Here is a 25,640-nt window from a genome sequence, read left to right as displayed (position 1 = left end):
GTTCCTGCCCTGAACAGTTCAGAGTTGAGAGTAAAAAATTTATCTTACTCAACATGAATTCTTTGACTCTGCTAGAGGTATATAGTGTTCTATCTTCTACCTAGAGTTTAGTTGATCAGCACAGTGAGCTTGGGTCTAGAAGCCCACGGCTGTTAGGCGTAAGGGGACTTTTAGTCCTTCAATCAATTGTAGCAGGAGTCAGTTGAAATAAATAAGGTACTTCACACAGTTACTGGCCACAGTATTCTCTTTTCACTTCTGTTTGTGGTGACCTGTAAACCTTCTACAATAGCCAAAGAAATTTGAAGTGCCACTGCAGCAAATTTTAATGCTTCCAAGTGTGCTGCCATTGGAAGACTCCATGTGACTTATTTCCTCACTTCCCACAACATGTATTCCCCAAGACTAAAAAAAAAAAGTCAGTTGTCCAAAAAAATTTGACAAATATATGAGTCCAAGCTCGTTTTCTTGTATTTTTAAAATAAAACGTCTAAAACCTATGTATTATGGTTTAATACATTTGCAAACTTGTGAATCACTATGTTATGAAGGAGGACATTAATTAAATTGAATGATTGAGAGTCTTCATTGTGATGTCAATTCAAGAAATCATTGATTTAGAATGAGTTTTTTAAAGTATATTTGAAGCTAATAATGAAATCCAAGTGTATTATTGAAAATATATAAGTATTAGTAGAGTTAACTCAGGCATATATAAAATTTTATAGAAATTTTGCTCAAATATTGAAATGTAAACAAGATTGAAATGATTTTTCCAACTCTTCCTTTTCTAAATATCTGTCTGCCAGACCATTTTCTGAATTCGTTTTTAAACATAAAAGTTTTATAAAATAATCTATCCAACATTTTATTATATTTTATAACATAATCATTGTAATACTCATGTACAGCAGTCACTATAATGCACCTAACCTATTGTGTAATGCAAATGAATAAACGAGCCTTGTTAGCCAGCCATTATTTACAGTATTACTTTTGTGGGCCTGGGGGAGAGATCTGAATTCCATCTAACTATTTATCACTAGAGGAACAAATCTCTATTTCATGACTCTTCACTGAAACATCATCTCCACCTGTATCTTTCTTGAGATAGACTGTCAATTTCCTTAAGAGGAAAGACTTACCTGTCTTGTTCATCATTCTGTTCCCTGAGCCTAAAAATGATGCTGTGTTCCAATAAAGATTATTTGATTAATTTTTTTTAGAAAGGAGGGAAATTATCTTCATATCAAGAATATTTCCTGTTCTGCCCCGGTATTCCTAAGCATGTGCTTGGACACACACACACACACACACACACACACACCAGTGGCTGTAGCATTTTGGGTACACACACACACACACACACACCAGTGGCTGTAGCATTTTGGGTGTCTCCGCATGGATCATGACTTAGGAATCCCCTGCTGCTGTGCTTTTCATATGGAAGAAATATTCTGAGGTTCAATGTTTTCATTTTAACTACTACCTAACTTTTTATTCCTGCATGATATTTTCATTTCTGTCAGCTTATTTGAGATATAATTTACCTAAAAATTCACCAATTTTAAGTCTACAACTTGATGAATGCTGGAAAATAATATGCAGTTGTGTAACTGCCAGGAAGACATGATAAAGGACGTTTGTTTCACCCCAGGCATCCCCTCATGTCCCGTCGTTCCCCCTCACATGCCTTTCCTCATCCCCATCCTGTATCCCCTGGGAACTGCTGATGGTTCCATCACTGGTTTAGCCTTTTATAGATATACATGTAGATGTAACGCAACAGTATGTTTGGTGTCTGGCTTCTTTGGCTTAGCATGCTGCTTTTGTGATTCACCCATGACATTGTGTTTATCAGTAGCTCATTTTTATTGCAAGTCGTAGCTGTGGGGAAGTCTGAACTCTAGTTCAGGCAAGACTGGCTCTAGATCTCATGCTCTTAAACCATTCCATTATCTTACTGCTGTTTTTCATTCCATGCGATTTTCTTAATCGTCTCTGGTCATGCTGTTCTCCTATTCAGAAATCTTCAACAACTCCTTATTCTAATCAAAACGTTTTCCTAGTCCTTTTTTTTTTTAAATTCTCTGCCCTGTGGTCCCCATCTGAATCACTTTTCTTCTTATTTCCTACTTTTCTTTTTCCTGAGTTCCCTATTTTCTACCACACTCAGCCTATTTATTATTCCCACCAATAGATGCCTTTGAATCCCCTGACGTTATTCTTTCTGCTTATTGTAATTTGTTTACCCTGAATCTTTCACCTATTTTTTTGTGTGTATAATTTCCATTTTATTGTCCTTTCATAGTAACCAATATTTCTTTCAGTCTTTAAGGACTTGGATCCTTACATGGGCTTTGGTGGAGGATATGGGGCTGTACCCAGAGGTCTAAATCGGGGTGCAGGTGTTCAATCCTTCTGGGCTTCCCAAGAGTGATTCCTGACTACCTTGCTGTGAATGGCACAACTCAGGCAGTAATGTAGTTTCACACACAGCTTGGGAAGCACATGGGCGTCAAAAACACTCGCTTCAGAAATGTCCCTGATGGCTGCAGCCTCTACGATGTTCCTAATGAGGAACTTCTTAGTGGCCCTATCCTTGGGCACGCGCCGGGCACAGCTGGTGCAGCGAGTAGGCTGCACGTGGCCGTGGCCCTTTTCGGCATGACCTTTGTTCCTTCTTTTCTTGGTCATCTTGGGAGTGCAGAGGCGAGAGCGGCCTTCTTCACGTAGTGAAATCTTGCCTCATTAAAGTGCAGAATCTGGGTCCCTTTCCCCATGAACCTGACTGGTCTCCTCAGAGAGATCTGGTCTAGTGCTACCATAATTTATACTGTTCTGATAAACCTATTGCATTGTCACTTGCTGTGATTCATTCTCATGTTTTAAATCTGTTCTGCTTAGAGAAAGGCTCTCTGAAACTAATGACTGCATCTTATTCAATCTTGGTGCATATTTTTGTCAGTTAATGCTCATGCTGAGCAAACAAATACAATCTACATTGAAATGAAGCCAGCTCATACCTCTCCTACAGACAAGGTATTACTTTCACAGTGTTTTATATCATGTCTTGCACATGAAAGGTACCCAGTGAATATTTGTTGATTAGTAGATCTTCCTTGAATCTGTACCTGTTTTCTTCTGCTCCTGGGGACACGTAGGAAAGCAAGTAGGGTGATGACTCCTATGATATACTAAGTGTTGTCTGCCTAGCTAAGGCTATATGCCCAATTCCATGCAGAGTGCCTAATAAATATTTATGAAGAATGGGCGGTGTTCTTCAGTCAAGGCACAGAGCACATTGGCAGGTACAGACTGATTCGGTAGTTAAATATCTCATCTCCTTGCTTAAAATGGTTGGAACCACATTAGACTGTTTTACCTCCTTAGTGGTCTGTATTCTAGGTATCTACGATTCTTTCCATTTCTTCTTTTGCTCTATCTTCCAGATTTTTGCCTCTTTGTCCTGAGCCAGTGGCTTTCTTTATTCCCTGTCCTTCTCCATTCCTGGGTCCTTGCTGGGTCCTTGCCGTGCTCGCTCTCCCCTCCCTGCTTGCCCTGGGTAACGCCTTCCCAGCTTTCAGATCTCCACCTGAGCCTCGTTCTCTTGGAGGACCTTTCCTAACCACCCCCTCCGTCTCTCCTCCCCACTCCTGCCTTTCAGAGCGCTGTCATAGCTCCCACAGCTCCTCCTGCCTCTGTTTCAGAATATCCTTCACAACTGCGACTTTGACCTTTGCTCATGTCGTTATTCCAGTCATACTTTTCTTTCCTCATCAGACTGAAGACTATGTAAGAGAAGGAAGCACATCTGTCTTTGCTCACCATTGTATCCTCCAGGTCTCGTCCAGGTCACTAACGGAAGCCTCAGCATCCATTTGTGGGATAGATAGACTGAACGCATGGCTGGAGAATGAGTGGATTTCCACTGCCACTCCCCCATGAACAGCTGCTGTCTAGTCCCTAAGTCGTGTCTGCCTCTTTTGTGACCTCATGGACTGTAACCCGCCAGGCTCCTCTTTCCATGGAATTTCCAAGGCAATAGTACTAGATCGGTTTGCCATTTTCTGCCCCGGGGGATTTTCCCAACCCAGGGATGAACCTGCGTCTCCTGCATTGCAGATGGATTCTTTTGCTAGTGAGCCACCAGGGAAGCCCCTTCTTGTTACAGACTTTACCTGATTTGGTAGCAGCCATCTCCGGGTTTGGTTCCAGACTCCACTGGCATCCCCCTCCCACTGTATCCTCATTGCTCATTCTCAGTTCCATCAGAGTGTTCTTCCTAAATGACTACACTCATGGTTTTATGCCCCACATCTCAACTCATTCATCTTGACTGACGTCACATCTAAACAGATCAAATCTAAGTTCTCATCATCACCCAAGCTCTTTTATTATCTGGCTTAATTCAGATTTATCCAACTTCCTTTTTCAGAATTCCCTAAAATGTCACCTTTGTGCCTGTTTGTCCATTCACCAGCTTATTTCTGCTTCCACCACGCTTACTCCCCTCTCTGGGTTTTGTTCAAACGCAATTTTTTAGCTCAGGTCCTCTTCTTACCTTTGTTTATCTGACGTCTTCCCCTTTGGAGAGACTCTACTTCTCTGCCCAGGGCCTCTCAGATGCTAAGAGAAGACTTGGTCACTTCGTTTTGTTTCTGAGCTTCTGTTTGAGCATTTTTTAACGTGTTAAGAAATGCCGAAGCACCTGCATTGTATAATACGTGCTCCACTGGCCTCTCTCAGTGTGCTTTCCACTCCAGCCTCCTCTGGGCGACGGACCTCTATGGGTGCCACCCATAGGCTCCTTTGCTCTCTGGCTTCTCTGGCTCTCAGCCTTCAGTCAGTAGGAGGAACTGGCAAAAGATGGGAAAGCAATAGGATGACATCAGAGTATTTATTTTCTTGGTTCCTTTTCTTTATTTGATATTTGTTTTTATTTATTTATTTGTTTGGCTGTGCCTGGTCTTAGTGGTGGCATGTAGGATCTAGTTCCCTGACCAAGGATGGAACTGAGACACTCTGCTTTGATAGCGTGGAATCTTAGCCACTGGACCACCAGGAAAGTCCCCAGTTCCTTCTCTGTTGAGCAAGTGACTAGCATTCTCTCCCTATGTCATAACTATGTCATCTACTACGGTAACAATTTCTGGATTTGGAGACTCTCCTTCTTCTTGACTCATACATCTTTGAGTGGTAACAGCTTCAGTTCAGTTCAGTCACTCAGTCGTGTCCTCCTCTTTGCGACCCCATGAATCACAGCACGCCAGACCTCCCTGCCCATCACCAACTCCCGGAGTTCACCCAAACTCATGTGCATTGAGTTAGTGATGCAATCCAGCCATCTCATCCTGTGTTGTCCCCTTCTCCTCCTGCCCCCAATCCCTCCCAGCATCAGGGTCTTTCCCAATGAGTCAACTCTTCGCATGAGGTGGCCAGAGTATTGGAGTTTCAGCTTCAGCATCAGTCCTTCCAATGAACACCCAGGACTGGTCTCATTTAGGATGAACTAGTTGGATCTCCTTGCAGTCCAAGGGACTCTCAAGAGTCTTCTCCAACACCACAGTACAAAGGCATCAATTCTTCAGTGCTCAGCTTTCTTCACAGTCCAACTCTCACATCCAAACATGACCACTGAAAAAACCATAGCCTTGACTAGACGGACCTTTGTTGGCAAAGTAATATCTCTGCTTTTTAATATGCTGTCTAGTTTGATCATAACTTTCCTTCCAAGGAGTAAGCGTCTTTTGAATTTCATGGCTGCAATCACCATCTGCAGTGATTTTGGAGCCAAAAAAATAAAGTCTGACACTGTTTCCACTGTTTCCCCATCTATTTCCCATGAAATAATGGGTAACAGCTTCAGTTCAGTTCAGTCACTCAATCGTGTCTGACTCTTTGCGACCCCATGAACTGCAGCGCACCAGGCCTCCCAGTCCATCACCAGCTCCCGGAGTTCACTCAAACTCATCCATTGAGTCGGTGATGCCATCTCATTCTCTGTCATTCCCTTCTCCTCCTGCCCCCAATCCCTCCCGGCATCAGAGTCTTTTCCAATAAGTCAACTCTTTGCATCAGGTGGCCAGAGTATCGGAGTTTCAGCTTCAGCATCAGTTCTTCCAATGAACACCCAGGACTGGTCTCATTTAGGATGGACTAGCTGGATCTCCTTGCAGTCCCAGGGACTCGCAAGAGTCTTCTCCAGCAGCACAGTGCAAAGGCATCAATTCTTTGGCGCTCAGCTTTCTTCACAGTCCAACTCTCACATCCATACATGACCACTGGAAAAACCATAGCCTTGACTAGACAGACCTTTGTTGGCAAAGTAATATCTCTCCTTTTTAATATGCTATCTAGGTTGGTCATAACTTTCCTTCCAAGGAGTAAGCGTCTTTTAATTTCATGGCTGCAATTACCATCTGCAGTGATTTTGGAGCCCCCAGAAATAAAGTCTGACACTGTTTCCACTCTTTCCCCATCTATTTGCCATGAAGCGATAGGACCAGATGCCATGATCTTCGTTTTCTGAATGTTTAACTTTAAGCCAACTTTTTCACTCTCCTCTTTCACGTTCATCAAGCTTAGTGCTTTATAAATCCTAGGGTATTTCAACCTACCTTACATACTTCTCTTCACCCAGCCAGCAGCTGTGTCCTTGGTTCTTTGGCTCTTCAGTTGCCCTCTTAATTTGTACCCTCTGTTTCCTAAGGGGATCTTGGCTGATATATCTTAAGTAGTAAACACAGAAAAGGAATACTTCCAGTGTAGAAATGATGCCATGCCACCTGCCCTATACAGTGCCATTCACAAGAAAATGGAAAGATCTGTAAAATATTTTAAGTGTGTGCATTACAAGTGTTAAAATCTGAACATGAGTTAAAAGGTGTAAGATAAGTGTCCCCTTGTTATCTTGTCTGGATCCCCCACTTTCTGCTTAATCTTGTTAGTAGTGAGGAACCTCTCAGTATTAGGCCCAGCCAAGGGACCCATCTGGGACCAGATCATCCTTTCTTTGAACTGTTATCACTCATCAGCCCTTAACCCAAAGCTCAGTTCAGTTCAGTCGCTCAGTCGTATCCCACTCTTTGCGACCCCGTGGACTGCTGCATGCCAGGCTTCCCTGTCCACACCAACTCCTGGAGTTTACTCAGCACTTCACCATTTCCTAGTGGTGAGCTTTGTTTCCTTCATTAGATTCTAAGAAAAGAGCTTTTCCTTTCAAATGTTATCTCCCACGAGCAAAAGATATAGAATCAGTTTGCTGGCTGTTACATTAATTGGTTGGTAGGTTGGACAAACTGTATCTTCTAGTTTTAAGCATTTAAATAGAAAATTTCTAATATATACAGAATTGTTGAGCTTGTATAATGCGTCCCCATGTACCCATCAGTGGTTACCAGCACATGGTCATTCTTGTTTTATCCATAGTCCTTTACTTGATTCCTCCCCAATGTGCGTGCACACACACACACACACACACACACACTCACACACACACACTGAATTATTTTCAGGTATCTCCTGGACATCATTTCATTTCATAGTACTTTGTTACGTATTTTCAAAAGGTGAATACTTCATTTTTAAATGTAATCACAGTCACCATTATTACCATTATATCACCAAGTATCTAGTCAGCATCAAGTTTCTTTGATAGTGTATATTTTTAAATGTAGGTTTGTTTGCATCAGAATTCAAATGTGGTCCACATGGTAAATCTTAATCCTGTCTCTTTTAGGAATCTTGAGATTCCATTTGTCTTTTTTCCTTTAGGGTACTTGTCCTAAAGGGTTTCCTACGTCCTAGGATTTGCTGACTGCATCACTCAAGTATCATTTAACATGTCCCTCTGAATTTTGTTTGCTTATACTGATACAGCCAAAGGCTTGAGCAGATTTATGTTAGGGTTTTGGCAAGAATATTTCATAGGTGATGTTATATAGTACCAACAGAAAGCATATAATGTCTGATTGTCTCTCTTCTTACGATGTTATTCTTATTAAGTTAGGAATTGTGAGATTGATTAATTCACTGTAGAGTTACCTATCAACTTTCCATCTATGGTTTTAGCAACCGTGGATATTTATCATTGCCTGGGTTCATTAGAAGTCACATATCATGAGTATTCTAATTCTGTCATTCCTCTGGAATTTGTCATTGGAAATATTTCTATAAAAAGAAAGTTTACCCCATAAACTATTCGATCTCTCTTGAATTCAGTTTATATTGTTTATAGTTTATATTCTATAAACTGCTGGATACAGAAGATTAAGTTTTCCTTTCGCATCAACTAAGGGCCACTGACTAGATAAACCTAATTATACATTGATGATAATTTAGGGTTACTTAGTTTTATCGTACTTATCATGCTGTATGTTTATATGAGTATGTGTATCTGAGAAAATATAAGAAAACAAAGCTGAATTTCATTGTAAAACATTGAATTTACTTTTTCATTTGTGTTAAGAAGTTTCCAAACTGGCTTAAAGAAGGATGCACTGAAGTGCTGTATTTATGTCTATAATGTAAAATGAACTGATGATAAGTAAAAACATATTTGGAAAATGGACATTTGCAGTTTCTACAGCTGTTTGCTTCATTATAATAATAAGCCCATTAGCTTTATGACAGGTGTTCACCCCAGGGAGTTTCAGTGCAAAGAGAAGTCAACCTTTGTAGCATCATTCCTTGTCTTGAATTATTAATATTGTCTCTCAATGGAAGTTGGAAAATTACAGTGGTTAAATTGGGTTCAAAAAAGCAGGAATAAAATTCTTGAAGGGAAAAAATGAGTCAATGCTCTGGAGCTATTTTTGTAGAAATAGGTCCTTTATGAAAGGTTATTAGTGATGTAGCATGGCAAAATTCAACAAACTAATTCGGCCAACATTCGCTGCAGACCTAGTGCTAATGCCAGGTTGTCTTTGGGAATACAAATAAGAATAAGTCAGGGTTTCAGCTCTGAAACACAGTCCAATAGCAGGAGACAGACTAGCAAACAAGGAGCCTTATTGTAATGGCCTGATGTTGAAATAGAGGTTTATGAAGTCAAAGGGAAAAGCAGAGAACATTCCAAAGAATATTTTTATATTTGATTATATAGTTCCTCTTAGCAGTTCAAGGCAAGGATGCAAATCTGTTGTAATATTTTCTTTATGAGTTGTAAGTCTAAGGAAAATGAATAAGTCACGGAATTGCTACTTGGTGGGGAGAAGCAGAATGGCTTGATCGTTATATTTAAATATATGACTTCATCCATAAACATAAGTACCCTCCGCTGGTTATACCTGTTATTCTGAAGAAAGGAGTTCAGTTTCAGAAGGCACAGTTGCCTTTATTTAATTTAGATTTGAACTGGCTTTCCATGTCTCATTTCCCTCGAGATCGTCAGGCTTGCCAAACTGGGAGTTTGTATTTTATCCATTCATGATCCCTGTATCTAAATGCCTTGTCGCATCTAGTTAAGAGATGTAGCAGAAAATGTCCAATTGAAAATGCAGTTTTGACCTAGTTATTTTATTAGACAGTAAGACAGGGTTCCAAATATTCTGAACCATTGCAGATTAATATGTTGAAATGGACCAAGTTGCCCACAGATGATCTACTTCTAGTTAAATTTAGAATTTTGAAGGCTTTGTTTTTGCTTTCAGAAATGTGTTTGTCAGGACATATTGGTTGCCTAGCCCACATACATCTCCTCCCTTTCTTGCTAACAGAACCCCAGTTTTGTTCTAGCATTGGCCTCAGCCCAGAAAATGAATCTTGATTAGGCTTCCTTGCAACCGATTGGTTTAGAGACGGGCCTGTGACACAGTTCTGGCCATTTAGATGTAAAGGGGCTTCTGCTGGAGGTGAAGTGCTTTGGGGAAAGTTTTGCTTTTGAAAAGGACTTTAAGGAAGAGATTCTCCCTCTGCTGGCCTTGGGGAACTGCTCTGTGAGACTGTGATACTGGAAGCTGCTGCAACCCATCTTGTGACCATGAGGAAAGAATTTTACAGATAGAAAGCAATATATTGAATATGGCAAGGCTGGAAGATGGAAAGAGCCTAGCTCCTGGATGACATTGTTGAGCTGCTGCATGAGATAACCATTCTTACATCTGTCCTACTTCTGGACTTATTACGTGAAAGCCTGCATCTCTGTTAGCTTAAGCCACTGGCCTTCTGTCATTTGCAGATTTATTCTTAGTGATGATTAGCATTTGATTAGACCTCCTACATATGACTCAGGTGGCATATATTTGATTTACTGTGGCCTTTGTGATATGGCCTGATGACTGTATGCTCAGTTCACTCTAAGGGAAAAAGGGTTTTCTCGTGTGTGTTGCTGTATTGCTTTCCTAAAAATCTTTGTACCAATTTTAAGTGCCACAATAAAATGAAAAAAACTAATCATCTTTCAGGCCAAAAATTCTGCTGATAGGTAGCATGAGTACATAAAAATACTTGAGCTTTATAAGATGATTTGCATATTTTACATCTTTTCTTCTTCAAGAAACCTATCAGTCAATCTTAACTCTTTGCTGATACCAGTTATCAGTGCATAACAAAAAGTAAAAATACAATTAATACATTAATTTATAAATTATTACTTGCTTATGTGTGAAGCAGTCTCAGTTTGCACTCTAGTCTTCAAGTATGCAAAGAAAATAGAATTTTAATTTTTAAAGTTGATCTTACCTTCTTCAGCCCCTGCCTGACCCTCTGGGTAGCAAGGGAAGAAAGCCTTAATAGTATCAATTGAAGGTATCCCACTCTTTTTGGGGTCCAGACAATCTGCTCAACTTTTGATTAGGCTGTTTCCCCTCCTCTCTTTTTCATTTGTGAGGGTAATATCTTGAGTGTACAGGAAAGGGGTGATCTTGTATGAATGGCGTTGGACAGTGAGAGAACCCAGATGAACAGGGCCTATGGACTCTGTTCCTTTTATTGGTGTGAGCTCTGCCACCTCATCTGTGACTGTGAAATCAATTTCTCCTTAACCAGACACTTTCTTTTATCTCCTCCTCCTGCCTGGAAGGGTAGTCTGCTATGTCATGTTTTCTCTTGTCTTAGCTAGCGCTAGCCCTGCCCTATTTCTTGGGGCCATGATAACAGAATGGCTGCTAGGGAAGCAGATGTGGTTTATTTCGAAGAGGAGTGTGAATCAGTTAGTCAGTTCATTCACTCAGTCATGTCTAATGCTTTATGACCCCGTGGACCACAGCATGCCAGGCCTCCCTGTCCATCACCAACTCCTGGAGTTTACTCAAACTCATGTGCGTTGAGTCAGTGATGCCATCCAACCATCTCATCCTCTGTCCTCCCCTTCTCCTCCCACCTTCAGTCTTTCCCAGCATCAGGGTTTTTACAGATGAGTCAGTTCTTCACATCAGGTGGCCAAAGTATTGGAGTTTCAGCTTCAGCCTCAGTCGCTCCAATGAATATTTCCTTTGACTGATTTCCTTTAGGATGGACTGGTTGGATCTCCTTGCAGTCCAAGGGACTCTCAAAAGTCTTCTCCAACACCACAGTTCAAAAGCATCAGTTCTTCGGCACTCAGCTTTCTTTATAGTCTAACTCTTACATCCATACATGACTACTGGAAAAGGTAGGCAAGCATTAATGAGATAACTATGGCAAGATGTATGAGAGCAGACGCCAAAAGAGCAGAAATTGTGAATACCACTTTGGTATCTGATGGAAACTGTGGATACCACTTTGGTGATTCATTTTAAACTTTAGGAGAGTGGAATACAACTCATTTAATAAATGAGCTGACAGAGCCGTCCAAGTCTAGAGCTTCTCTTTCACCTCGCTGTCTTGTCCCCAGATCAGATGTAAACCACTTAGTAAGAAATCCGGTGTTTGGGGGATAGTGGTTGGGAAGCCCTTTTTTGTTCTGCAGCATCTCCAAACAGATTAGATAGAGTCAGTTCCCAACCATCTGTGCCAAAGGGGAGAAACATGCAGGGGAGCAGTTAGGTTGGCAGAAGGTTCAGAAAATGGACTGCTTTCGTATTACAGGAAATGTAGTGAAAAGCATGAACCACTGGCTTTAAGCTGGGGGGAGACGAGTGTTCAGGTCCGCAGCAACGCCTGTTCAGAGCAGGAGTTTCCTCTCACGTAACCCCCTGGCAACCAGGAAGCCAACCAGGATGCAGCCATTGTCACCACCTGTTGTGCTTGGGAGATTAATTATAGCCCATTATTAGTGTGCTCCCTTTGCTTCCTCTTAAATGAAAGCGTGTGAGCGCTCCAAGACAGATGTTCCCTCACCAAAATATTTTTTTTTCCTTCCTCGTTTGCTTGCACAGATTTGTAATTCCCACAGAAAAGCTCTTGCCAGGAAAGAAGCTTCCATTGGAACTACTTGGCATTGAGAATCTTGTCATCGTCAGCCCAGTGTGATTATAGTTTAAAAATGCAAATGGGATTCTGGGATAAATCAACTGAAGGATAAAATTTATAAGAAAAAGTGATGCTGTATAAAACCCTAATTAAGTGGCATCTGTAATATAGGTTTCAGTTCAGCCTTTCTTAAACTGTGTGTTTATTGCCAGCCAGCCAAAGAGGAAGGTACATACAGAATCCAACCAATATTTATTTATAAAGCTTCCAGTGTATGCCAGGTGTTATTCTAAATACTTAGGATGCTAGCAGACATTATCACAACAGATTGTGTTGTAGATTGTTGTGAAATTGAAAGTCGCTCAGTCGTGTCTGACTCTTTGCAACCCCATGGATTATACAGTCCATGGAATTCTCCAGGCCAGATTACTGGAGCGGGTAGCCTCTCCCTTCTCCAGGGGATCTTCTCGACCCAGGGATCGAACCCAGGTCTCGTGCACTGCGGGCGGATTCTTCACCAGCAGAGCCACCAAGGGAAGCCCTTTACAATAAGATTGTGTTGTAGATTGAGACAAACATCCAAAAAGTTGGTGAGGATGGAGCATAGCTTAGATGGTAAGGAACAAAGTAGAGAATTTTGGAAAGCACTCTCTTTTTAGTCATTTGGGAGTGTTTTAACATAAACCCTGGTTATTCTGCCAGAGCCTACTAAGTAGAGAACATATATCTCATATATATGGGAAGAGAAAGACATTAGGAAAAGGAAAATTAGAATAGCCTGCATTCAAAAGTGAGAGTTTAAGGAATTTTATCTGTAATTAAGTGTCTTTAAATTCTGATGTCAGAGAGGTAGATTTTTTAAGCCTGAATTTTTGACACCAGAACAATTATACTTGCTTTGCCCACTTTTCTTTTGCCTGAGCTTTCTTTTATTCTAGGAAAACGTTGACAGTACAAACACCACTGAGTCAGTATAAACTTACTTTGCATGTATTAAAATTGCTTTGGGAAATAGCAGTTTGATTCTATTATCTGTCTGGATCAATTAAAAAGAGGCCAGTTAGACAAGAAAGCTTTCTCTTTCTCTCGTAACCAAAATTCTTATCTAACAGGCCTGATCACTTTCTGTACTTTTCTCTTGTTGGCCTGACAGCTCTGGTGTCAGCTCCTGAGGTTTTCTCTACTACTTTGCAGAATTCAAGGTATTTGAATGCTAATAGGTACTATGTAAAATATAGGGCTTAATGGGTCCTATGTAGCTTGTCTCGATCAGATTTAAACTGTGCATGGTCTGAGTTAGGAGGGATACTACCTGCTCTGTGGGTAATCACTCTAAGGCAGAGAATCACCGTTACCACCATGAGATGGTTGCCCTGCTTTGGTTATTGTCACAAAGGATACCCGAGGAAAGTTACCAGACACCTACTTCACAGTATAACATTTCTAAGGCCCCCTACCAGAGAACAGCCCACTTGCAAATAGCCACAGATACAAGCAAAAGGGCCATATTCAGGTGAAGCTCGGTCGTGTTGTCTGTTTCTACATCTGTTGTATCATCACAATGCATAGTCTCCTTTAGAAAGTAGTCTGCGGGGATTCTTTAAGCCTGAACAATAAAAGGCGCGTGAGGATATTATCCAAACAGGATCAAGTGATTGTGCTCAACACTCGAATCTGAATGGTACCTCTGGTTTCCCAAAACAAAAATTACTGGTTTTATGTGAATAGTTTTCATGTGCAATAGTATACAGGTGGTTTTGTCTGTCCCATGTTAATTTACATAAGGAGCTAATTTTATTAACTACTTGTTCTGTAGAATACACTGCGTCTGTGTCTCACAAATGACTAAATCAAAATAAAGAACATTTTGTTCTTAAATGTTGTAAGCAAAGTGTTACTGATCTCTGTTGTCTACGTGAGACCTCTTGGCTTAAGATGGGTAATAATAGAATAGAATGGGAGTTCTTTAGTAATAAGTGTTTTCCTTCTTTTTCATTTCTACCACACTACCCTCTTTTGTCAGGAAAATGTGCTTTTCTTGGATAGTTCCCAACAGCAGCAGTAAAGAGGCATCAGCAATATCATATCCCTCCTGATTCAGATTGGGCTGATGGGCCATAAAAGATAGCAAGGGGAGACATGGCTATGTACATTCACGTTATCTCTCTCTTTTTGTGCATCTGAGCCTTATGTGAGCAGTCTGAATCTGCAGTATTTTACAGATAGTCCCCTGGCACGGAGCGCAGATACAGCGTTCTTCCTACAGACTGAAAAAGAGGACTCGTGATGATGATGTATGGAAAATTGTGAACGGTTGCACTGGTAGTTTAGGTTGAGTTATAGAAGCATCCTTTCTAGGACAGTGTGTTCAAATGAAAAAAACTATTATAATGGCAGTTAGGTGCTGTATTTGTGTCTCCAGAATGTTCGAAAGTGTTGGAGAGAAACATTGATCTGAATTACGTGTCGGTTTTCAAATTGCTTTACCTTACGAAAACAAAATGATGACAAAATTAAATAGTTGCGGCTGTAGTTCGCCGCAGTTCATCAACAAGCTCTCATGAAATGTTTGCAGGTACTCTTGAAAATTTAGAGGACTTGGGCTAAAACTTCTTAAATTTTATTTCTTTGATTTCTTTACTTATCCCATGAATCAAATGAACAACGACACTGTGTCTGAGAACTGACATTGCCTTTTCAAACATTAGAGAGGTTTGAAAAACAACCTTTTTGATAGCTATCTTTCTATAGCGGAAAGAGAAGTGCTTTAGTAAACTGGGGTCAAATTCTATTTTGTAAGTTTCTTAAGAATTATTGCTGTTTAATTGCAAGTGACCTTCTTGAACTTCAGTTTTCTCATCTTTATTTATTTGCTTGCTGGCCATACTGCATGTCTCGTGGGATCTTAGTTTCCCTACTGTAGATCGAACCCAGGCCCTTGGCAGTGAAAGTACAGAGTCCTAACTACTGGACCACCACAGAATTCCCTCCATCTTTACAGTAATGTCTATAATGCCTACCTGGTGATGTTATCATGATAAATCATTATGATGGAAGGTTCTGTTAACAGAGTGAAGTTAGAAGGCTCAATAAATGTTCTACCTTTTACAAGGTATCATATGCTAAGTACTGATCATATGTTTAAATCAGTTGAATATTTTGTAATGTTGAATGATAGAGATTGTGGGGTCTATTTACCTGATCAGAATACTGTTAAATATCGTTTTTGGTGTTCATCCTGAAAAATATCACAATTGGTTACTTGTATCACTGATATAATAATTTTATCACTTTGAGAGATCTATCAATACAGTTGTTTTTTTTTAATATTGTTCCCTCACGAGGGTTTGCTTTAAAAAAAAAAGTTTCTCATCAGAGAGTTGGTTGTAGATAACTATGTGATTACATGTCAGTATGGTCTTAAACTGACCACTCACTGCTTACAGCCTAGAGTTGAAAGTACTATTCATTCTTGGTGACCTGCTATAGAAATTAACCTATATTGATGAAACAGTATTTTGTAATCACCTAAATAATCTTTCTCATCCCCTTATGATAAGCTTATAGTAGTTTGGCAAAGGCCATTGTCTAATCCATTCTTAAAGAAATTACATATCTTATAAAAAAGTTCCTCATTTATTTAAGAAGAGTCTTAAATTTTATTTAAAATATAGGACTTGCTACTGCTGCTGCTAAGTCGCTTCAGTTGTGTCTGACTCTGTGCAACCCCATAGACAGCAGCCTACCAGGCTCCTCCATCCATGGGATTTTCCAGGCAAGACTACTGGAGTGGGGTGCCATTGCCTTCTCCGAAAATATAGGACTTAGTCTCATAGAAAAACGGAGATACGAAGGTTGAAAGACTCCCCAGAATCACAGTTTAACAGGGTTAAAACTTCATGGCAAGCAAGTAACAAGAAAGATGCGTAGTTATTTCTAATCATCTGGAAGACATACATTTGAAGATTTTTAGTCCTAATTCTGACCCTAATTACTTGGCTTTAAGTGGATCAATAACCTTTCTGTGAAAGTCTTCATTTCTATAAAAAAGGTGCAGTGCCTATTAGACCTCCTCACAGCATAATTGTGAGAAGAAAATAAAGTAACACAAAAGTGTGCTTACTTTTATACTCAGCCGCCCTAAGGGAGACAGACCTTGAAGATCTGGCTTCTCCCATTGAACCATGTAAGTGACCCTTAGGAACATTTCTTCAAAGAACTTGAGCTTTCAGCTTAATTCTAGGAGCCAAACTGTGGCATCAGAATACTTCAGAACAAAATCACTGATACTTTTTATAGTTGCAGAGAGAAGAATAATTATTTTTCTGTTATTCTTTGTTCTATTGAGCTGTGATCTTCAGAGCTTTCAGCTGAAGGCTAATTATTGATCTGATACACATTGTACTTTTTAATGTGCTCATTCTGAAAGAAAGAAGAGTCTTACCTTTTTTCTAACAGAATTATTCTTTATCTTGAAAATGGGGCATATGATGGAGCATGGTAGACCATTGATGCAGTGTCTAATATAGACTCTCCAAAAATAATTTTGTAGGGTACTGTTTATTCTGTGGAGGACCTTTGTCATCTTTTCTCTCTTTTAAAAAAAGAAACCTCACTTTAACGCAATAGAAAAGAAACATTTGAAATCTGAACACATTCTTATTATTAGGGAAGTTCTAAGCAAGAAATAAAAATCTATATAAGAAAGACATTCTCGAGCTATTCAGTCATTTAAAATTATGCAACTGATGATAAGGATGATAAGAGCAAGAATTGCATGTGGTTCTCATCCATTTTGAGTATAAATAGTAGTTCTGTTTATTCTGTATCAGTCCATCCTAAAGGAAACCAGTGCTGAATATTCATTGGAAGGACTGATGCTGAAGCTGAAACTCCAATACTTTGGCCACCTGATGCGAAGAACTGACTCATTTGGAAAGACCCTGATGCTGGGAAAGATTGAGGGCAGGAGGAGAAGGGGAGGACAGAGGATGAGATGGTTGGATGGCATCACTGACTCAGTGGACATGAGTTTGGGTGGACTCCGGGTGTTGGTGATGGACAGCGAGGCCTGGCATGCTGCAGTCCATGGGGTTGCAAAGAGTGGGACACGACTGAGTGACTGTACTGAACTGAACTGACTGAACCATTATTAGTTACATCTAATTAGTTAGTTTATTAGTTTTTTGTTTTTAATCGAAAGAACCAACTTGCTGAATTTGACATACCTGTCTACTCCTGTAACTTGTCTAAAAAAATTAAATTAAATTAAATTAAATTAAAAAAAAAAAACAGCTTGAGGGTGGCTTATGATAAAATCAAAGGTAAAATAAAACCCCCAAATTAGAAGTTCAAATTTAAAGAACTTCTCTTTGGTTTGCTTTTCACTGCAACCTTTGGTTCCTTTCTTGTTATAAGTGTTTACTTAGCGACTTTAAATTTACTTTTGATTGGCATTCGCTTCTAAGTCATTGATTGTATCGCTTTGAGTGACCTGTAGTGCCTAAGGCACTCTGCTTGTGTTCAGATCCCAGCTTCTTCACTTGTTAATGCATACGGTCACTGGTTAAAGTGGGAAGGATAGTTTTGTTTTGTTTTTCAGTAAAAACTATTGCAAATAAGGAAGGAGGTCCAGTGTGAGTTGAGTTCAACTTCGCTGCAATGAAAAGGAAAGGCCCTGAGGAGGCTGTGGTGGTTAGTCCAGGTGACTAGGCCATCTGGATTTGTTGATTGGCACTTCTCCAGAGGCAAAGCCAAGTGGTCCGATCATTATGACAGGAGACAGTGATGTAAATTAGAGCAAGGCAGCCAGCGGCTGAAAACTGGGGCAGAATTATCTCCTTGATGTGAAAAGACAGTTCTGGGTGGAAGATTTACAATGCACAGAGGCAGAGGAAGGATTTACAGTCGCCAGCCTTCTAAAGTAACTGCACTGAAAGGGGTCCAGGGGTCGATCTGCATACTGCTAGGTTTTGGCTAGGGTGATTGTTAGTTACCTAGACCTTGGTCTGCCTCATCTGTGAAATGAGGATAATAGTAGCACTTGTATCGTGGGAATGTTTTAAGGATGGAAGGAGTTATACAGGACATGTAAAGTGCTTCGAGCAGTGCTTGCTCATAAAGCTCTCAACAGATGCTAGTTACTACTCCTACTATCTTTAAAGGAGTATCTCTGTATCGCATTAGGGCTTCCCAGGTGGCACTCGGGGTAAAGAATCCACCTGCCAATGCAGCGGACCTGGGTTTGATCCCTGGGTCAGGAAGATCCCATGGAGGAGGAAATTGCAACCCACTTCAGTATTCTTGCCTGGAGAAATCCCATGGGCAGAGGAGCTCTGGCGGGCTACAGTCCATGGGGGTTGCACAGAGCCAGAAACAGCTGAGCACACACCTATCGTATTGGATTGTTTTTGTTATTAAATGGTATAATACACATAAACCATTGAGAACCATGCCTGGCACATAAGAAGAATTCAGTAACTGTTGGCTGGAAGTAGTAGCAGCAGCAGCTATGTGTGTGTGTTAGCCGCTCGGTCGTGTCCTACTCTTTGCAATCCTGTGGACTGTAATCCGCCAGGCTCCTCTGTCCATGGGATTCTCCAGGCAAGAATACTGGAGTGGGTTGCCATTCTCTTCTCCAGGGGATCTTCCCAACCCAGGGATCAAACCCAGGTCTCCTGCATTGTGGGCAGATTCATTACTGTCTGAGCCACCAGGAAAGCCCACAATAGCAACGATAGTAGCCACTAATATCTTTCAGTCCTGAAATAGTCATAGCTCAGGATGATCAAATAGAAGGGAATCTTGAATTTATTACTATTTCTGTTAGAACAGAATAGGTCTGTTTATAACATTAGTAATTCAAAGATAGGAAAATATTCATGAGTAATCTTGTATGTGATTGTAAGATCTTTAAGCATTATTAATATTTTGCTAGTATATTTCTTAAGTTCTGGATACAGAAGCTACATCTCCAGCATTTATGTGGCTTAACCTTCTTGCTGTGAAGCCTTCAACATCTCCCAGCCTGTTTCCTTCTAACCAAAATAAAAGTGATAGTAAAGCCTGTTAAGAAATGAAGCAGTTTGTTCAACTAGAAGAAATAGTGTATACAAAAGTAATGATAAAGACTGAATCGTATTTCTGTAATTTTTATAATTTTAAGATATTTCTTTGATGTGTATTTGAATCTCCTTGCAACACAGAAGTGAAAAAAGAGGTTCAAATTTCACAGTTGTGGCGCTGACCAGTAGGTTTAAAGAAACTCAGATGATCTCTGTCCATGTTTGTGGAGTCTCTTGATTCCACCACTGTGCAGTAATAATCCATAAAGTATGAGTTATTAAATGGGTTCAGTCTCTATTTGTATTGGGCATATTACCAATCACAGCACATACTTCACTGCATATGGATTCATTAAGAAAGTGAATGCATGGATCAACAGATCCCCATTATCCTTACTTTGCAGTTTTTATCAATAAAATCTTATTCTCAGTATATTTAATAGTGGAAAATAGCAACTTAGATAAGAGACTGATAACTGGAAAAGAAAGAATAACTTGAATTAATGTTGATTTCTTCTATGTAAAAATTTTAAAGGGAGAACAACCAAATATATGTATTAAAACCACTCTTTATTCAAAGTGTCTTTGAAATTAATATTTTAATTCTGTTAAATTAATAATTTAATAAAATAATTCTGGAAATTAAATATTTAATTATGCATATAGCAAAGAAGGTCAAAATTAATTCCTACATCTTAAAATCAAATGCATTGAAATATTTTACTGTTTCTGTAGAAGTGTTTAAAATGTTGCCTTTTAACTGTGACAGTACTAGCAATATTACTCATAAATTTATTTTAACAAATAGGATTTAGCATCATTTTACAAATAGGATTATATATGGGATTTTATAAGTAGCATTTAGAAGAGAGTCATAGAAAAATGTTTAGAGTACCTAAGTTCTAGACTTAGCCCTTGCATTCACCTGGCACTTGACATTTGACAGATAACCTCACCACACTGGACCAATAGTCCTTTTTCAGTCACAGAGCCCATGCTTTTACAAGTTATTTCTTCTTCATTAGCAGCAGTTTAATTTGAATTTGTGTCCTTCTTTCTTTCACAGTCTGATACGTACTTCTGCATGTCAGTGCGTTTGCCAACGGATGAGGAAGCCTTCGTGAGTAAGTGTGAATTGGATGGTGCAGGGGGTGGGCCATGGGAGGAAAGGCAGCTATTTGAGATCAGTGAAAGCTTCTCTTTGATGGTTATGAGTGCATTAATCTTCTACTGTCAGTTTCTGAAACGCGTTGATAATGCCTAATGCGGAAACACTAGTAGAGAGCCACTGAGGCAAGCCTACGAACTGTATCTGGAGAGACTCAGGAGGAATGGTGGTTAAGGGGCTGCTTGCAGACGTCACTGGCCGCAAGTACCACGTGGCCAACTTATAGAGGACTGGCTTTCTGTCTGTGGCTGGATGCTTCATTCCACGCCACTCAGTGGACCCTCTATTTGCCTGCTGGTTCATGCTGTAAATCGACTGCACTGAGATCAGCATTGGGGGATGTAAGATTTTATCTGTCTGACAGGGGGATGGGAAGGAAGGGATGGAAGAAGTAGAGAATGAGAGAAGGAAGAGCAGGAGGGAGGGAGAGGGGGAGGACAGACTCTGCTGTCTGTAGAGTCAGAGGACACTTAAATGACAGCTCCTTCCCCAGCCGAGCCTTTCAATCAGGCGGGAAATGTGACAGAGCACCATCTGTTTTCATCTGGATAGTTTTAATTTAAACATGCTTCATGACAGATTTTCAACTGTTTGGGGAAGATGTGTGATTGGCAAATTATTCATGGATTTGCTCCCTTGCCTTACTTTTCTCTTTTGAAAAGTTGATTCTGAAGAGAAAGTGCTGGTAATGAGAGTTTGTACTTCGGTGCCTTGAAACTAACCTTCAAGTGGACTGTCTGAAATGGCGATTATGTGAATCACAAAATGTGTATAGTAGCCTTGGGGCCATCGGAGGATGAACTTTCACGAGGCATTCTTCACAGAAAAATATATTACAGATCTTCAAAGCCAGAACAATGTGCATCAGTTTTGTTTTGTTTTTTTCACATAATTTAGTGGCAGTCACAACAGAAAATACAGCCTGTATCAACACTCTCTAAACAAAACTTCCTCCATAGTTAATTCCTAGAAATAAGTCAGACCTTGGAAAGCTGAGCATTGCCTGACTGACATTCCTTTGTGTAATCTTTAAATATTATTAGGAAGAAAGTTAGAAAGTTGGTACTTCTCGATCCTGAACTTTAAAAGGGACAAAAGTAAGTTTCTAATTGTCGTGCTTTGAGTAACACTAGGGCTTCCCTGGCGGCTCAGACGGTAAAGAGTCCGCCTACAATGCGGGAGACCTGGGTTCGATCCCTGGATCGGGAAGATCCCCTGGAGAAGGAAATGCCAACCCACTCCAGTATTCATGCCTGGAAAATCGCATGGAGCCTGGTGGGCTACAGTCCCTGGGGTTGCAAAGAGTCGGACACGACTGAGTGACTTCACTTCACTTCACTTCAAAAGTGGTTTAGGATATAAATTCATAATTAAAGTACTAACAGTAAAGTTTTCTTCAATCTTATCCACATATTTGACAGCCTAGGAGAAAATAATGTTTGCTAATAAAAAGAAACTGTACCTGAAGTTTTTCTTTACTAATTTTGTATTTTCTTGGTCCGAGTTTGGAGTAGACTTGATTGCTCCTGTTTTTGAGGAGAAGGCCATTCCACACGCCTGTGTAAATATGTTAGTCGTGTTTTAGAGCAGTATTACGGGTCTCACATTAATAGGTTCTTGGTTTGTTTCTGGAGGTAGTGGTAAATGATGTCAGAGCTGGTGACTCGAAGGCCTATAAATATATATCCTGGAATGTGTTATTGCACTCCTAATAGAAGTGTGTTTACTTTCACGTAACTTAAAGTTGAAAGTACAAGTCAGTATATTCAGTCAAGAAAAATATTCACAGGAAACACATAAAGGGCTATATTAGAACCAGGGCATTAAATGTTTGTCTATTTTTCTTAGGCAACTTGAAGGATCTTATAAGAATTATAACTACCAGGTTGGCCAAAAAGTTCTTTTGGGTTTTCCATCAGGTGTTAGTGAAAAACCCAAATGAACTTTTTGGCCAATGCAATATTTTCAGTATTTCTTCTTTATTGCCGGGAGGACTGCATGAAGACTAATCATTTTGTCACCTGTTCAAAACATGATTATCTTCAGTGTTAATCCTTTCATTTACCACCCCCAGGAGATTTTTGGTTGCCATTGTTTATATAATTCAGCAACCACAGAAGTTCAGGTGTAGGCAAAATAGAACTGGAAAACTGAAAACCAAAGAGAAGTACCAATTATTTATATATTTGCATGTGTAATCTCATTAATTCTTAGGATGACACTGTCGGCTGTCCTGTTTCTGTAGAGAAACGGAGATAGGAACATCTGTGTCTGTGGTTTAATCAGGTCCTGGGACAATAGTGGTCCTGTTAAAGGAATACTTGTTCCTAGAGTCAACCCGCCACCAGCCATCATTTACTCAGGGCTTGCCAGACACTAAGCCACTGAAAACTACGCTTATTTAAGCTATTTTACAGAAGAAGCAAGAGGTCAGAGAGCTTAAGGAGCATGCCCAGGCTTTTTACTGTATGTGTACTGCTTCCCTGTAAGCCATTCAGATCATAACAGATGTAGGTGTGGGGATGATGACGCAGGGAATAAAGGAGAGAAGTTGTCAAGCGGATAGAAGGAGCTGAAATACAGCAGAAGCGCATCTCTGTCTTCCTCACACGAGAAACAAGTATTCCGTAATTCCTTACTGGGGACACTCTGGGCAGTTCTGCAAAAAAGGTAAACTGCAAACTGTCTTACAAAATAAAACCCAATACACATGAAGATGTAAAGGTTTGCCGAAGGAAAAGGGCTTATATGTTGGAAGGGTAATGATACATAATGTATCCTAATTCCCAAAGTGAAAGGTAATACTTGTGGGGTAACCAAGGCTTTTCCATGAATGAAACTTTGGCCTTTTTGTGGGTTGTCTGAAATTCTGGGTCTCAGGGCACCTTATCTTAAGATTAAATGTGGTTAAAAATGAAGATTTGTAAAGACTTATAAAACTTTGTTCATTTAAGACACTTTAAAAAATATTTTGTATTTATATATTTAATATATTTTATTTTTATGTTATATATTTAAAAATATTTTAATGTGAAATAATATTTGGTATTTAAATTTTTATATTATATATATATTATATTTTGTTTTCATTGTGCTGTAAAAATGTTTGAATGCTACAGGGCAGGAATAGAGACACAGACATAGATAATGGACTTGCAGACACAGTAGGGGGAGGAGAGGGTGGGACAAGCCGGGGGAGCAGCCTTGACATATATGCACGACCATGTGTAAAACAGCCAGCCAGCGGGAGCTGCCTGCAACACAGGGAGCCCAACCCAGTGCTCTGCAATGACCTAGAGGGGTGGGATGGGGGTGTGTGCGCGAGGGAGCCTCAAGAGGGAGGGTTTATATGTATACTTATAGCTGATTCATGTTGTACAGCAGAAGCTAGCACCTAATTATGAAGCAATTATAGTCCAATTAAAAAATAAACTTAAAAAATTTGAAAGCCAGCAGGCATGGTAAGGACTCAGAAACTGCTTGCCTATTACATGAGTGGGGACTGAAAAAGTGTTCTGTTTGCCCGTTTTCTAAGGCAGTATGTTGAATGGTAGATAGTTGGCTCTTTTGTCTTAAATTGTAATTGTTTGAATATAAGGGAATAATTGGTTTTTTTCTTTTTAAGAAAAACCACTTGTTCATAAATCAGCAAATTTTTTAAAATCCTATTATGTGCTGGATTTATTAAAATCCGGTTATTGGGCTAGCCCTGGGGATGTGGTATGTTACAAATTCAAGGAAATCACAGCTTGGCAGAATTCTAGGAGACAAGAATACAAATGTTACATCATAGGAAAAGGACTTTCTCCCTTGCTTTTTAAATTTCTGAAGAAATTCCCCAAAGGCAGACTGTTTATAAGGACTATAACAAACTCTTCTGATAGTGGTAAAACCCCAAATTACGTTTGAGTAATTTTTAATTTTGGCTTTATGCTTAGGCAACTAATTATGTAACATGTAAATAAACATATTTCTTAATTTTGAGAGGAGACCATCACAGTTGTCATGGAATTTTATGTGCATATGCCTATAATATGTACATACAAGCCTATCCAACATGCTTGATGTGTTTATATGTTGGCATTGAATTACTAAATATGAATAAATGTAGGTGTTTGAGACAATACTCTAATGAAGATAAGTATAATTTTTATATTTTTAAGAAAATCATTGCTTCTCCTAGAACATTGCTTTTGTTTTTGTTTTTTAATAAAGAGCCACAGAATTGGAACGGGCGAGGGTATGAGAAAATCTACATTTGACCACTGAACTGTGATGCTGTCTAAAAGGTGTTTTATAGACACTCAGAAGAATTGGCTCTGACAGCAGCCCACTCAGCCAAGAAATTTGACTGTCATCTTCATCCACTTGCTTTCCCTCACATGGATGACCAGTAAATAAATGTGTCTTTTCCTTAGTGAATGATGGCAGGTCCCTATCTATCAAATTGCACTATACAAATGAGACAGAAGCATCGAATTTAGAAATAGACAAAAATTCATCTAATGATGCATTGCTTTTCGTCTTCTTGGGCTTTTCTGTTGAATGTAGATCACGGCAGAATTATACAGTTAGATTGGAATATTTCCAAATGGGAGTTTTCTTAAACAAAGCACTTGTTAAGGTGATATTGGGGTACTTCAAAAACTGCAGGCATGGTCTAATTTTGACCGTGTTTATGAGTCAGCTACATAGTATGACGGTAAAGACCAAGGTCTGGCAGGGTGCAGTGCTCATTTACCCATATTTTTTGGCCTTGACAGCAATAAATATTGAATAGAAGGGTGTGTGTGTGTGAGTGTCCATCCCCATACAATTACTGTGTCACCTTTCTGCTCCCAATTAGTTGACTACACATGCCCTCCCTTCTCTCTTCACCTAGGGTTTTCTCCAACATGAATAATTTAGTCTCCGTCTTCCACATGACCATCGGGTACCTTCCAGCAGGCACCCTCGGAGGCTATTCTAGTTTCTTAGTGGAAGCCACTTGGAGAGAGCTGAAATAGCACAAATAAGATGCAGTGTACTGGAGGTCTGTGATGACTGGATAAAATCTCATTCGCTTGCTCCTCATC

At 39.8% G+C, this 25,640-nt stretch overlaps 2 protein-coding genes across 11 annotated transcripts in view; one reads left to right on the top strand and one right to left on the bottom strand.

Annotated features, from left to right (window-relative positions):
• The window catches only part of PAM (peptidylglycine alpha-amidating monooxygenase), a 323,067-nt gene that overhangs the window by 167,337 nt on the left and 130,090 nt on the right, over positions 1 to 25,640 (top strand). For all 10 annotated transcript variants that reach the window (XM_018049999.1, XM_018049998.1, XM_018050006.1 and 7 more), the window contains exon 5: positions 20,464 to 20,521. In XM_018049999.1, the coding sequence (XP_017905488.1) occupies positions 20,464 to 20,521 (58 nt within the window). The remainder of the gene's footprint in view (positions 1 to 20,463; positions 20,522 to 25,640) is intronic.
• Positions 2,401 to 2,900, bottom strand: LOC102189863 (40S ribosomal protein S26-like). The gene has a single exon (XM_013965801.2). The coding sequence runs from the start codon at positions 2,695 to 2,697 to the stop codon at positions 2,413 to 2,415; it is 285 nt and encodes a 94-aa protein (XP_013821255.2). The 5' UTR covers positions 2,698 to 2,900; the 3' UTR covers positions 2,401 to 2,412.

This window comes from Capra hircus, chromosome 7, assembly GCF_001704415.2.
Source record: "Capra hircus breed San Clemente chromosome 7, ASM170441v1, whole genome shotgun sequence".
Classification (NCBI taxonomy): domain Eukaryota; kingdom Metazoa; phylum Chordata; class Mammalia; order Artiodactyla; family Bovidae; genus Capra; species Capra hircus.
Note: the sequence above shows the minus strand (reverse complement) of the source record. Positions and strands in the feature narration are given on the sequence as shown.

Bases quoted from the DNA above. Each gene is read 5' to 3' on its own strand.
- LOC102189863 (XM_013965801.2), bottom strand. From the start codon at position 2,697: ATGACCAAGAAAAGAAGGAACAAAGGTCATGCCGAAAAGGGCCACGGC.